Below are 14822 nucleotides of genomic sequence, written 5' to 3'. Positions count from 1 at the left end.
TTGGAAAATCCCCTGGAAACCTGACTGTTATTTCCAAGATCAGAAGAGTTACAGTGGTAAAATCATGAGTTATTTTAAATAGCACATGATTTAGCTCCCACTTTCCGTGTGAGTATCTGCTCATTCTTAGAGGAGCAGAAATGGAGTCCATTGCTGTCACAATTAATGGGGTTATGGATATCCTTGACATGCAAGTTGCAGGGCTGGAGAGCAGGACAGTGAGAGCTATCTGGACTCCCAGGAAGAGCTAATGCAGTCAGCAAAGCAAGCTGTGGGCAAAGCACAGCTGCTCACCCCAAATGTGATTCAGGGAGTGATGGGGCAAAGTCTGCCCTTTAAATGTGCTCTGTTCCTGCTTTCCTTTCTCCACACAGGTGGTGAGGTCAGTGCTGGGGCTGCAGCCTGTCAGAGAGCCCTCTACCACAGCAGACTCAGCACTGTGGTATTTGCACAGCATAGTTGCATCCCAGCCTTCTTTTTGGTTTTGATGGACTATGTCATTGCACGTTTTGGTAACGTTTAGTAAATCTGTTTACTTGCATGAAAGTAGGGCTGAGCAGCTTTTCATTAGAGAGCCTGAACTTCAGCATTACCAGGGAGGAACATGTCAGCCAGTGTGTAGTTAGGTGTCTCTGAAGGGCAGCCTTTGCAGGAAGTAAATATCATTGTTGTTGGTGCATCCCTCTAAAGATTTAACCACTGCTAACGTGCTTTCAAACTAAAAGCTGTTCGGAAGAGATTGAGACTGAAAATGCTTGAAATGACTAATGGAGTTTGAACTCCATTTTCAAATAAATTCACCATGTCACTGGGAAGTAGTCAGTGCTTGAAAACATTATTCCTAATCAGTGTTTGAGAAGGAGCAGTATTAACTTCTGTGTTTCACTGTGGAAGGTGAGTGTGGCAAGAGAAGGTACTTGGTGAAATTGCACCTTATAGCTCATCCTACACCTGAGGCCAACAGCTTATGGAAATGAGACAGCCTGGCAGCGCCAGAAATCATGGTTAGATATAGGATATTTATATAAAATAAATTAAAAATCATTCAGAAGAATTACAGACTTGAATGCTTTAGGCTGATACCTGCATTATTTGATTACCACAGTTTGCATGCACAAATGAGAGCGTAATTGGTCTCTGGGTTGAACAAACAATTGCCATGATTGCCTAAACATTAGAAAATTAGGCTGAATTCACAGCATATTTATAAATACTGAATTCTCTAAATAAAATCTCTAATTTTTTGGATGACTGTTTCAGAGGCATATATTCTGTTGTTGAAATTTAATTCTTTTCTGAATAAAGCGGTTTTGGTGAATAACGCCATGCCTGATCAGCCTTTAAGAGCATTTAACTTTGAAAGTAATCAGCTATGAACAGGAAGAGCCTTTGTGGCCAAGTTTTGCAGCTAAGTGGTTAAACATAACCAGTTCTCAGAAGGGAAGTGCTTTGTAGTTTTTAACACGAGTTTAAATATAACAATATGCAACATTTTCCATGTCCCAATTCTTTGTAAATAAACCTGTGATATTCTTTGTCAAAGTCAACAAAGGTAACAAGCCTAGTGTTACCTGATTTCTTAGGGCTGTGGTTCTTTCTTTCTCTTGTTGGGAAGGACAGTGGGGGATGTCCCACGGGCAGAACAGTGGGCTTGGGTTACCTGCTTTGTTCAGCTACAGTATTTTTAACAGGCTGTGTAAGGACAGGGAGGCAAATGGCCCCACTAAGGCAAATAGTAGCTCTCTTAGTCAGTGTGCTCATATCAGTTGACAAGAAGTGTTGTATTAAGTAAAAAAAACTGACTTGCTTTATGTCTTACCTATAAAAAAAGATACCTGAAACTACTTTCTGTGCAATATGTGGAGCAGGCAAGTTTTGCTGTGGGCAAGCAGAGCAGGTCTCTCTGAAGCTTATTCCCCATTATGACAGGGTCAATGTGAGGTACAGGGTGCATTATATCTGCATTACAACTCCATATCCTGGGCCACAGGGGCACCCCAGGCTTTCCAGCTGTGCTCAGGGATTGTGTCTTGTCGTGACTGCTTAAAAAACTTCACTGCTTAAAATGTCACATATGTGTGAAGTAAAGGGAATAAGGTGCCTTTCGGAGACTGAGAGTACTGCTGGGAAGTCCCTAAGCAACCAGGAATTCAGACACCTATTACTAAGCATGAAAATTCATACTCCTCTACCTTCTGTCTCTTTTACTCATTGACTCAATGATTGTGTAAATCACTTCATGCAGGCATTGGTAACACAGATGGGTAGAGCCCAGGAACCCACATTTTAAAAAACTGTGCTCTGTTTGTCAGAACAATGGGGGTTTTTTCCTCTTTCTGGTGTCTATCAGGCCCCCATCATTTTTTGTAAGAGCTGTGAATTAATCATATTGTATCCTGAGCTCTCCAGATGAAGCAGAAGTTTGGGGAATCCCATGATGTTTCTGCCTGAGTGATACATGCCTTTTTTCGTAACTAGTTGTGTGGAAAGTGATGGGGGGAAATCAGAGTGGTTCATGTAAATGCAGTCAATAATATCCAGGCACTTGTGTAGAGTTTGAGGGCTTCAGTTTATGGAGAGAAAACATCACCTGAGGGTGAGGATATGGAGCAGAGCCTCCAGGGATGCAGGAGGTACTGCAAGCTGCTTCATGGAATTAGTATGTAGTGATTCTTCATACTAAACCAGTTGCATGCTCAGGCCTTCCTCTGGAAATTGTGGTCTCTCTGTAGTGGAAGAGAAAATGTCTTTGGGAGGCCAGATTTGTCTGGGTTTCAGTTCTTTGCTATCCTGAATGACAGAGTTACTCCATTGTAACTGAGAGCATAATCTGGGCTGCTGGGCATTGGTTTTGGTTGTTTTCTCTGATGGCAGAGAAAATGAGTGTGACAGATCTGTAGGTTAGTTGAAAATACCCCAAAGCTTCCTCTTGTGAGCCTTCTGCAGAGTGGCTGCCTTGGCCAGCCCCAGGGTGACACAGGCACTGCTGGTGGCCCCAGCCTCTTGCTGTCCTGCTGGGAGCCAAGGGAGGCTTGGCTCCTTGTGGAGAACTTCAGGAGATCCACTTCTCTCTGTGGTTTCCTGACCAGACAGCTCAGCCAGCAGCTGCTTTCAGACACAGGGCTTAATTTGTGGAGGCTGGAAGAGGCTGCAGGTGGTGCCAGTGTCCTGCTGCCTGTGCCCACAGGTGGGAGTGTCCCTCCAAGAAGCTGCTGCTGGGTTCTCCTTGCTTTCCAGCCGTGGAGCTGTCCTGTGGTGGTCCTTTTGCAACTTCCTGGGGCCACTCTGCTCCTCTTGGGTCAAAGCTTTTAGTTCTGTCTCCACATTCCTCCCCAAAAGGCATGAGGTGGAGAAGGGAAGTGGAGGAAGCAAGTATCACTGTTGGATTTGGCACGTATGTCTGGGAGAGGATGTAAGGAAAGCTTGACTTTTTTTTTATCAGAAACCTCAGAGACTGAAGGAACTTTGCTTGGAACAGTTTTATTCCCAGAAATCTACTTGAATACGGTTCTTCCTTGTAATTAATGCCTTAGCTGATAGCATTGAATAGTGTGTGTGGGCAGGAGCTGGGTTGCAGTTGTTGGTATGCATGTGTGCTGGCTGCATGACAAACTGAAAAATGCAAGCCATGATAGCAAGGTTCTTAACCTCTTCCTGAGACACAACTGCTCTTCTGTTTGGCTTTGACTAAATTGCTTTTTTTTGTTGTTTGTTTATTGTCAGATAGACACAATTTCACTGGAAATCAGGACACTGTATCCTTCTGTACCTGAAGATGCAGAACAAAAAGCAGAAAATTTATTTGTTAGAGAGGTAAGTATCTAATTTTAAATGAAACCAAGAGTTTGGGGGAGGTTTGCTATGTTTATAATGAACATCTTTTTCCTTTTAATATGCTATAGGTGATTTGAATTTTGAAGGCCAGTAGGAGGGGGGAGGGTTAACAGCATGTCTGCCGTTGGCTATTGTGAGATGTTTGTATCTAGAAAAAATGCAAATGCACTGAATTAGCCTGTCATTGTCCTGTTTTCCAGCTGCATTCCCTGTCACCACTAGTCCACTGTTATTGATGTTGGTATTTTTACATCACTGCTAATGATCAGTGATCTGCCTGTGCTTTGCACTTGGAAAATATTGATACCTTTCCAAAAATAGATAACCAATTGGCACTGGTTTAGGCTCTTAGGTGTTATTACAAGGTATGTATCTCATTTGGAGGTGTACATATGAGGAGTAGGTGCAGTGTTTAGGGGTTTATATTTTTTGTCAGTATTTAGAGTCTGTTTCACCTTACCATAACAGAAAGTTGAACGAGTTCTTCCTTTACAGTTAGAGGCCCACCAGGAGTGAAAAAATTGCTCTGTCTTTAAAAAACTCCTATGTTTGTATTGTTTCCATACCTGATTTCAGATTGTAGGAGAAGATTTCCCATTCTGCTGCCTCAGGAATATTTCGTGTTGTCACTGGTTTTATCATTTTGAAGGACTTTAGAGGAGCTGGTTGCACTGTTCAAAGGAATTTACTTTTGAGGAACCCCTGAACATTCCCATCTTTCATTATGGATGTACAAAATAGCTCAACATTTGCATTAACAAAACAGGTTCATGAAAGCAAATTTTTAGTCAGCTTTGAGAAGGAGTTAAATTCCAAGCACTTATGATTAGCCCATAATGTGATGGTTCTCAGCCTTTTTTTCACAGATTGGGATTTTTCACACCTTGCTTCTGGTCTGAAAAAGTATTTCATATGTGCTATAATTGCAAGAGGGAACTGTGAGGAAAAGTCAGTCGCAGACAAGCACAGGGGTTAGAAATCCTTAAGTCCAAAATTAGTCAGAAATGCAGCTGTTGAATTGTATGCAATGTGACATTTTACAGGCTGGCCCTATTTCTTTTCAGCAGGTCTAAAAGGAGCAATAATAATTTACTGCCGGCTCAGATTGCCTGAGCTTTGCAATCTTTGTTAATCTGGCAGCAGTGTTAAAAGATAACATAGCTTGTGGAGTTATCTACCTTCCCAGAAGCCTCACTGCCCTTTCAGCACTCTGGGGTCTGCTTTTTATTTTAAGGTTCCACAAGTTGCAAGGCCAGCACTGCGCTCATGGCTTTACAGAGAAAGTGGTGGGTCTAAAAATGGAACACAGTGCCTGGGAATCGTTACAGCCGAGCTCACCAGGGGATGCTAATGGCAGCCTGGTAAAACACACATTGAGTGCATCTATTAGCTTCCTCTGCACTGCCAGGGAGCCAAGGGAGGGGGAGAGAAGAGCAAAGCAGTGGAAAAAAGCAGTGCTGCAGGACTAAGGCTGTGCATGGAAGCGTAGCAGGGTAGAGAGCCCGTTTAAAGTAGTAATGCATATGTTCTAATTTGCCACAAAGCCAAAAACTGTACATATATACACAATAAATTAAACTTTATGGAAAGGATTGTTTCCAGTCCAAAATTAGGCAGAACTGAGCACGGGGTTCTGTGCAGATCTGTGATGGTTGTCCCCTGCAGCAGTTGCAGAGATGTGTACTGCCCTAGCTGCAGCCTGTTGTGTCCATGGCAGGTGTTCAGCACTCAGGGATGGCTGTACTGGAGTGGAGTTGGCAGCTTTCATTTCTGTCTTGGAACTGTGGAAAAGCCAGCTCTTCACTCGCTGAAGGAGCCTTTCTTCAGATATAGCACAGCATGAGCAGTGAAGGTGTCCACCTTGTGCACAATTTACTGACTGCTGATCACCTGGACTAAGTGCCTAAATCCAGATGAGACTCTGGGGAATGCCCAGCTCCACGTGCTGAAGCCATTTTGGTATCAGCTGTCTCTGGCTGCTCGCTGTCTCAGTACTCCAGCACGTTGAGACAGACATGGAGCAAGGTGGGGAGCTCTAAAAGAAGGGTCAGCTCTTGGAGGGGTCATCTCCTCTGTATGGTGCAGTGTGAGGACATGGCACTGAAACTGTTTCAGACCTCAGATCCACGATCTCTTGGCTCCTTCTTCTGGGTGCTTGGTGGTGTTCAGATGGTCTTGTCTACAAGACAAGGTCATTTCTAAAGAGTTGTCAGAAGTCTGTGATAATGCCTTAACATCTTGTCTGTCTCTTCTGGCTGTGTTTCCCACTGGTGGCAGTAGGAAAGCTTTTCCTCCACCTCTATTCCTCTCGTTGCTGTAGCCCTTCAAGGATGAGGGGTTTTTCTCCCAGCCCTTAACAAAATCCATACAAAGAAACTTGGGGGTTTGATCAGATTTCCCTTCCTCAAGCAACCATAAACAGTACTTAGAGGTGCACCAGGAGGACTCAATTGCCTGGGCAGTATCAGTTTTTGGATCCAAAAGAGCTGACAAGACAGAAGGAGACAGATGAGGCTGATGCTGCTGAGGAAAGCTTTCAGTATCGATGGCATTTGATGCTGTCCACCTGTAGTGGGGGTTTCTGCCTCTGGCTGTCTATTGAGTTCTCTTAACACTGCTTTTGCATTCCTCAGGAACTCAAAACTTTCCCCATTTATGATATGGAAATGTTATTGCAATGGGTGAGGCAGAAGGATTGACTTTAAATAAGATGTCTAACCACCTGTGTTTTGCTGAAACTGTAAAATTAAAATCTAAAACAAAAACAAGGTGACAAATAAATAATCCCTTAATAAGTATTTTATGCCTGCACAGAGCATAAATATTTTGCATTTTATGATTGATTAATATCCAAGTCCCTTTATTAATTTATACCTCCTAAATATTAGCTTTATTTTAAAGTTAATATTTTGTGAATTGATTATTCCTATACCTGTAATTGTATTAGGATCTTTTCTTTGTGGATTTTTTCCATCTTAGGCTTTTCTTAGGCAGGACCAGCCTGAGGAACTAAATCAGGTTCCAAGAAAGGAGAGGAGCTGTGCAGGGGCAGAAGGACAGATCTTCCTGTGTGAAAAACAAATCAAAATGGAATAACAGTGTAGGAAAAATGCAATTTCATTCAGTGAATGATGTAGCTAATTTTGTCTGTGATAATATTGCGTTCATGTGGGTGTCTCTGAACTTTCCTGTTGAGGTTTTCTAGATACACAAGAGGGAGTTGTCACTTGTTGTGTGCTTACAAAACCCTTGCTGCTCATCTCAGGGAGTTTTTGAGGTATTGCAGCTTGGGTTTACAGGATCTGTAAGTAATTACGAAACATGGGTTTTATTAATCACCATGCAAAAAAGTAAAAGCCTCCTGTATAACTTCTGAAAATGGTGGTGTGCCCATGGTGTTGATTTCAGAGGCTTTTTGATTTGCAGTCCAATCTGCATTGTTCTTACCTTTTTCCCAGACTAAAATGGGAACTCCAGTTGACAATGAGCCAGGAAGTTTTGTTGTCATTCCTCACAGTGTAATTTTCCCCATCTTCTAAATCTAAGTTTTTTCAGTGCACGAAAGAGCAGTAGTGTCAGGGCTAGACATAGATTGTTAAAGGATAGTGAGTCTTGATAGCACAGAAGATAAATACTTGTTATAATGTTTGATACTTTAAAGCAGTAGCGTGTTTCAATGTTTTGGCTTGTTACTTGCCTGTGTCCCTGGAGTTTGTGTGAACTGTTATTTTGGGAACAGTTTTGAGAGCCCCAGAAGGAAGGTCCAGGTCGGCAGCGGCTGCTGGTGATGCTGCCATGCTCACTGGGCTGGATTTCCACCCAGGGTGATCTCAGCTCCTTCCACCTCCCCTAATCCCCACACATTTCCTTCCTCTGCTGTTGCAGCTGAGGTCAGAGGAGAGAGGGGAGGCTCTGTGAGCAGGGCTGAGCGCGTCATGGCAGAGCACAGAGCCCAGAGCCACCTCTGCGGTGCCGCGGCCGCAGCCAGCTCTGAACGTCCTGGCGTTCTGTTCCGGCTCTGCATGGGCTCGCCCTGCCCTGCTCCACCTCGGGGACAGCCACTCTGCCAGGCTGGGGACAGAGTTCTCTGTGCATGCAGTTCCTCTGCAAGGAGCCCTCTTGTTCCATTCATGACTTCTACTGTATGTGCATCTCTGTTTCTGAAGGCTACATCCTAGTGCTGTCTCAGAGAGAAGATAAGCAGGGAAGTTGTGTCCTTTTTGTTTCCCTCACTTCCCCCTTTTTTTGTTTTTTTCTTTTTGTTTATTTTGTTTTTTGTAAGTTTGTTGGTTGGGTTTTTGTTTTTTTTTTCCCCTCCAAAAGGTTCCTTTCCATTGCTGGGTAAATCTTAAATGTCTTTTTCACTTTGGTAGCCATCATGCTGTCATCACCAGAACCAGAGATAAGAAGTTACACATGGAAAAAGTCTGCAGGATTGTCTGTCCCTTCAAGGAAAAATTAGGCCATCTGGACAAAAAGAAAAATTAAAAAAAAAACAAAGGAAGGACCTTAGTTTGATAGGGCCCCTGGGAATGGGCTGTGCTGCCTGCCTGGTTAGCAGAGCAGTAGAAAGTTCATGCAAACATGTGCCAAGCCTCCCACATCCCAAAACTTCCATTTCTCCATCTATATTTTTCCTCCCCCACAGTTCACTTGAGCTCAACAGCCCCTGCATTGGTGCCTCTGTTCTTTGCCAGGAAGTATCCAGCTCTAGCCTCTTCCTGAAATCTCTGCCTCTATAAAGGTTTTACTTTCTCCTCACATCAGGCTTGCAGGTATTATTCCTCCTTGCTAAAACTTAATTTCCGGTAATAATTTCCAATCTTAAAAAATTATTCTAAGTCAGTATACAGTTAGCAGAAGTATTTAATTTTCAGTTGGGATATTCTGAAGAGAAAATCTTTTTTTGGTGTTACTATATAAGTTAGCTCTAGTTTCCCCACAGAAGCTAGTTCAAGAACAGTGGTAGCTGTTGCACTGGGTTGGCTTGTCTTTTGTGAATTTATTGAGTGATACTTGAATGTGCTGCTTTGTCCCCTTTGATTTTTATTTTGATTAGCTTTTTCTTGGAGGAGCACAATAAACCTTTATAGTTACAAACTAGAATACTGTGGCCTGCTTTATATGTTATTCACAACTGCTTTTTTGAACACACAAGCCTATAATGTTTGCAATAAAAGCTGACATTGAGAGCTCTCTGTGGGCTTTAATTGCATCTGTTAAATAAAATACCTAGTAATGAAAGTACCACAGGGGAAAAGTGCTCCTTTCTGTAGAAGGTTTTCTTGGTTTACATTTGCCAAGGAGAAAGGGGAGTGATGTGTGAATTGGAGGTTCTGGGCACACCCTCACAGTGCTCCGTGAGCTGCTCCTTGGCTTATGTAGAATAGAGAATATGTTTCTCTTGTTAAGGGCATTCCCAAAGCCTAGGTGACTGTCATACACGTTTAACACAAATACAAGAGTGACCAAGTTGTTTTGGGAAGAATCACAAGACAGAAATTTGGGTGTGAAGTCTTTTTTTTTTTAACTATGTCTACATTCAGAGGCCAAGGGCAATCAATGCTGGAGTGGTTTTCAGGGGTAGCTTTGAACCTGACCCTGGCAAGTGCAGAGAGAGTCAGTTATAATGCTGTAATATTATTTTCATTCTTGGAGAATATCCATTATATTGTCTAATGGTCACACTTTATTCTTCATCCTGTAAAATAATGAGGTCCTGTGTCAGATGAGAATGTAGATACTGGATCCACATGGAATGTGTTTACTGCCTTTGGTTGTGCTGAGCTGCCAGGTGAAAAGTGCCTATAAATGTGCACCCACTTCCTTGCCACCTTTTCCACACTCTAAACCAAATAAAACTGTCACAGAAGACTCTGAATACAAAAAAGACTGCTTCCTAAAATAATCTATGGCTACATACTCTGCCTATTTTGCACAAGAGTTAGAAAAAGAGATGTGTTAAGCCAGTGCTGAGTAATCTAGACAGCCCATCTCAGGTTTGCTCCTGCAGCCTGATAATCCCCTCTCTTCCCTCTGAGGCAGAGAGCCCTGTGCAAGCAGTGACTCCCATGGGCACTTCAGAAGAAGCTGGGAATGAAGAGAGGGAATACTCCCAGTTGAAGCAGTCAACTTTTTTATACTATGTCCTTTTATTGTCTTTCCTTCTACTTTCCCTGCACAGATCTTGGTATTTAGACACCTTAGATCCATCTGTTATTCCATTCTGTTTGACTCGTGGAGTCTCATGCCTTTCTGTGAGACTGTCTTTACTCTTCCCACCTCAGATTCCTTTCAGTCCTGCTGCTTCTTTCTCTGCTGTAGATCCCCACCCTTTTCCTTCCTGGTGTGCCTCCTTTTCCCTGTGGTCTTGGGAAACAACTGCTACTGTTGGGTTCTAGGCTTGATCCCTCTCTTCCTTTCCATCTCAGGTGGGCTGGCACAAATCTCCAGGTAGAGTGTGGGAAGAAAATAATACAATACTGTGGTGGAATCTTCAGCATGCTGTACAAATATCAGTTTGCAATTTACACTCTGTATGAAGAATCACTGGGAATTCTGACATAGTGTCATTTTTCTTGTAGATGTGCACCTTAGCAATAACTCTGCATATTTTATGCATCTTGTTGCCTTTCCAAATGTCATGTTGTGTTTAACTGCATTGATAAAAGTTCTGTGTCAAATAAATTGAACAGATATTTTGGTCTATTTGACAGCACAACAAAGCCCTTCTGTACAGTTCATGTTTGCCTTCCTTATTTAAGGGAGATTGATGTACTAAGAACAATTTTCAAAGGTGAATGCAAAACCTGCAAGAAAATTTTTAGACAGCAAAAACTACATGATGACATGACTGAACAAATTCAATGTGGAGGGGAAAACGAGACTGGTGAAAAATTATAGTCCTAATAATATATTCCTGAGTGTTTATTAAAAGGTTGAAGATCAATCCTAAGGGCAGAATAAGGAGAGCACTTGTGCTGCAACCAGGGAGAATAAAAAGAGTGAGGCAAATGTATTTACAGTGGAAGGCTTAGGTAATGAAACAGGATGCAAACAAAAAATGTGTAATCAATGTCCATGGAGGAAGTCAGGCCTAAACTAGATCATGTCTTTTGAGGCAGTAACTATATAATTTAATGATGCTTCCTAGAAAGCAGATGAGAATCAGGAAAGCATGTTAAATTGCTATCAGCTCCCTCCTCCATCTTGTGTGGTTCAGTGCATTTGATTTTAAAGGGAAATTATGCTTCAAAATATGGAAACATATGACTCTGGCTTTCCTTTGAGAACTGAGCACCTAGCTCTAAAAGAGAAGAATACGTTCCCTAGCATGTGGGCTGCCCAGAACTTTATTGGCTCTCTAGCTTTCTTGATTCTAAACCCTTGTAGTAATTCTATTGTATTGTTTGTGTTTCTTCTGTTTAGGCTTGTAAATACTACAGTTCTCACTGGCATGTTGTGAACTACAAATATGAATCCTATTCAGAAGACTTTCGACACTTACCACAGTAAGAACTCACCTAAGTTCCCTTTTTTATCATTTTTCCCCATTAAGCTTGTGTTATTTGCTAAGCTTTGTCCATATTTGCACTTTCCTTTGTCTTCTAAGCTGTGCTTGTTTTACTGTATTTTTAGTGCCTTGCATTTTTAAAAAGGGGAAGCAAAGGTCCTTCAGAAAGTTCAAGACTCTGCAGAATTCACTGGTATCAACAAACTCCATTAGTGCTGATTCAAATCCTTACAAGTGTATTTGCGTTTTCAGAGCGCAGTTGATACGGGAGAGGTGGCTTTTCCTTTTCCTTAATAATGCATAAATGTCACTCACCTTTCCCTGGGATTTATTCTCCTTCTAGTTGCCCTGTGGAACAGGGAGTAGGATTTCAGTGCTTTATGGCTGCACTGATGGTACAAGGCAGTGGAGGTGTGCCAGTGGCAGGGCAAGGGGCATTTCTCCTGTGCTTGGAAGCACATGAACATTGAAATCACTGGAAAAGTGCTGGGAGGAGCAGAAACCAGTGCCTTGACTTGAGTGGAAAGAAATTAAGAATCTGGTGCTCATTCCTACATGCATGAGTTTCTACCCATGCTGTCGTTTCTGGAAGGTTTGTGCCCTGCTCCTGAGGAAGGTTTTAGAGAGTAGTTACCAAAATCACCAAGTGCCAGAAGGAGCTGTTTTACTGCCTCCTTTCATGGAGTTTATGTCATTAAAATTACCTGCATGAAAAAGGTTTTTACCTGCACATAAGACAGGAATGCATGAGTGCTCCAAACTTGGGTTGGATGGAAACCAGTACTACCTTCATTGCTGCAAGAACTGAAAAAACTCAGAAAATTGAGTCTTATGGCTCAGTTAGATGCTGAGCTCAGAGGGTTTTGTACTGCAAACCTTCCTTTAGACACGCATTTGCTCTTGTAGGTTGGCATTTTTATGAACTGCGTACGTGGTAGTACAAAAAGCCATTAAGAGCAGTTTTGCTAATCAGAGATTATAAACACACCCTTTCTTAAGTACCCAGCCTGCTGATTGGTTTAGAAAATTAATGCATTTAGTGCTCAGGAAAAATGGTTGCAGCACAGCAGTTTTCCATTTAACCTTAAATGTCTTCACTCTTATGAAATATGCATGGGGCAGATGTGGGTGCATTACTATGCACAAAAGTACGTTTTAGCTGATTACATACATCCCCTTCTGCAAAGGATATTTTAGTGTGGTGCTTAATGGGATTTGCTTTCATGGGTTCATGCTCCAGGGGTACCAGGGTGTCTTATATCTTACTTTTTCCCCCCTGCTAGCACATCCATTGTACTGCAGATTACACTGACACGAGATCTTGTGTCTTGTATCTCTTAGGGAAGGTTTGGATGCCACATTTGTTGATATTTCAGATGCAAAGTTACAGCAGGGCTTGTCTGCATTTTTTTTTTGGCTGAAAACTGCCATGGCTTTTGAGCTTAATATATCTTTAACAGATCTGGTTTGAGATCCACTTCATTTCCTATTGTTTCCAGCCTCTTCTACCTTGACTTGCATGTGCATGTTACAAAGTTTGGTGTTTTACACTTAATCTTTTCAAGAAAAATAAAGAGACTTGATATGTCCTGGTCATTGTACTGTATCTCACTGTTGATAGTTCTGGATCTTTTTACCACTTTTTACTGTCAGAAATCTGAACATACTCTTGTATCAATCCCTTTGTAGGAAGTCATTGTATCGGCGAGCACTGGATGAGTGTTAAGTGTTTAGCTTTACATTGTGGGAAAGTAATATCATTTACAGTACCAGGTCTAACTGTGGCTGAAGTATTTCCCTTCACTGAGGGTGTGCTGAACTTCCCTGTGGGCTTTTCCATGCAAAACAAGCATATTGGGACTCAGCAGCCTTCAGCAGTGCTGAAGGACTTCATGCTTGGGTGTGCTTGAGGCCGTGCTGTGCTGGGTCACACACTGATGCAACACCTCGAGTAATGGCTGCGTGGAGTGGCAGATTTTTGTCAGAGTTGTTTTTTCTGAGTGCTGACCCTTTCTGGTTGGCAGCAGCTGCTGTGTGATGCTGAGCACCCTGGGCAGGCAGTGAGTGCTCAGCGTGTCCACTGCAGCACCGCTGCGGCACCAGGACAGAGCTCAGCGCCGTGTGCATGACAGGATCAAAACATTTAGCAATTGCTTGGGTTTTTCTCTGAGTGTGTTCCTCCTTGGAGGTTTTTCTCAGCTCTTTCTAACCCCTTAAATTCCTCTCTGTGAGCTCTCACTACCTCTTTTACACCATGTTTTATGCTTTGTGCCGGTGTGTTCTTGCTTCTTGAGCGAGTGGACGGGTGGGAAAAGATTAGGGGTTGGTCAGTGTGTGCTGTGCTGATTGCCTGAGAACAGAAAGAGTCATGAGCAAAACTTCTGCTGCTGTTTAGAGGAAACCTGGAACACTTGGTAGATATTTCAGGTCTGGTGCCTCTTTTTTGTAAAAGAATTTTTAACAGCTGCCCTCGGTTGCATTATAAAGCCTGCAGTGGTTTTCCATCACAAATATTCTGACTATTAAAGCTTTACAGATGCCAAAAATACCAGTGGATTGTAAATGTTGTTTTAGTCAAAACATTGATCAGTTTTTTGCAGTAAATAAACTGCAAAAGTGGAACAAACCAAAGAGGGAATGAAACACTCTTGTGTTCTCTGTACACTTGTGGTGGTATGGGCACTTCATGGGAACACTGATTTGGAAATGGGGAAAATGAGAGGAGATGGTATTGCTCATTAGGCTGATCTTCATTATCTATAATTATGTAGGAATGACTAAAAATGAAAAAGGTCAAAATTATCTTTTTTTTTAATTATTTTTTTTTAATTCTGGAAAAGTCAGTCTTCCTAATAAATAATAGCTTTTAGCATGAAACTTTTTAGGTTTTCATATCACAACCAAATTTTTTCAGGATGAGGTTTGTAATCTTCAGGAATTTGAAAACACTACTGGAATTTTTCAGGGCACTGAAAAATCTATTTTTTTCCATTTAAAAATACTCTTGAATTTTTATTGTGAGTATTTGGCTGTTACATACTGTTTAATTCTGTAATATGAGAAGTACTCTGGGCCTAAGTACAGTTATTTATGTGCTTAAAATTAGGCAAATGCTTAAGTGCTTTGCTTTTTCACATTCATATGTGGGTTTTTCATTTCATATATGGGTTTGAGTATACAATGTAAAGAAATTAAATGGCATCATATCAAAAAGACATCTATGTATTGTGAAAAATTGCTTCAAGGCTGTGCTCATCATATTGAATAGATAAAAAAATCTTGAAATCATGAAGAGATATAGAAGCTTTAAGATGAAAGTTCTAATGGCCTTGGTTAAGAAATCTATTTAAGAGCTCAGTCTCTTTCCTTTGCCAGCCTTGAATGGGATATCTCTTTGGAAATTGTTTTGGGTTTGTTGCCTGTTGTGGTGGAAGAGCAGCAAAGAGGATCACAGCAAAAGGTGTACTGACATTGC

At 41.8% G+C, this 14822-nt stretch overlaps 1 protein-coding gene across 11 annotated transcripts in view; it reads left to right on the top strand.

Moving 5' to 3' along the window:
• DOCK10 (dedicator of cytokinesis 10) overlaps nucleotides 1-14822 on the top strand; it is a gene marked incomplete at its 5' end in the record, with an annotated part of 140721 nt that overhangs the window by 58980 nt on the left and 66919 nt on the right. For all 11 annotated transcript variants that reach the window (XM_084212507.1, XM_084212502.1, XM_084212503.1 and 8 more), the window contains 2 exons: nucleotides 3724-3813; nucleotides 11263-11345. In XM_084212507.1, the coding sequence (XP_084068633.1) occupies nucleotides 3724-3813; nucleotides 11263-11345 (173 nt within the window). The remainder of the gene's footprint in view (nucleotides 1-3723; nucleotides 3814-11262; nucleotides 11346-14822) is intronic.

Source organism: Fringilla coelebs (genome assembly GCF_963513975.1).
Source record: "Fringilla coelebs genome assembly, chromosome: 10".
Lineage (NCBI taxonomy): Eukaryota > Metazoa > Chordata > Aves > Passeriformes > Fringillidae > Fringilla > Fringilla coelebs.
This window is presented reverse-complemented; position numbering and strand designations above follow the sequence as displayed.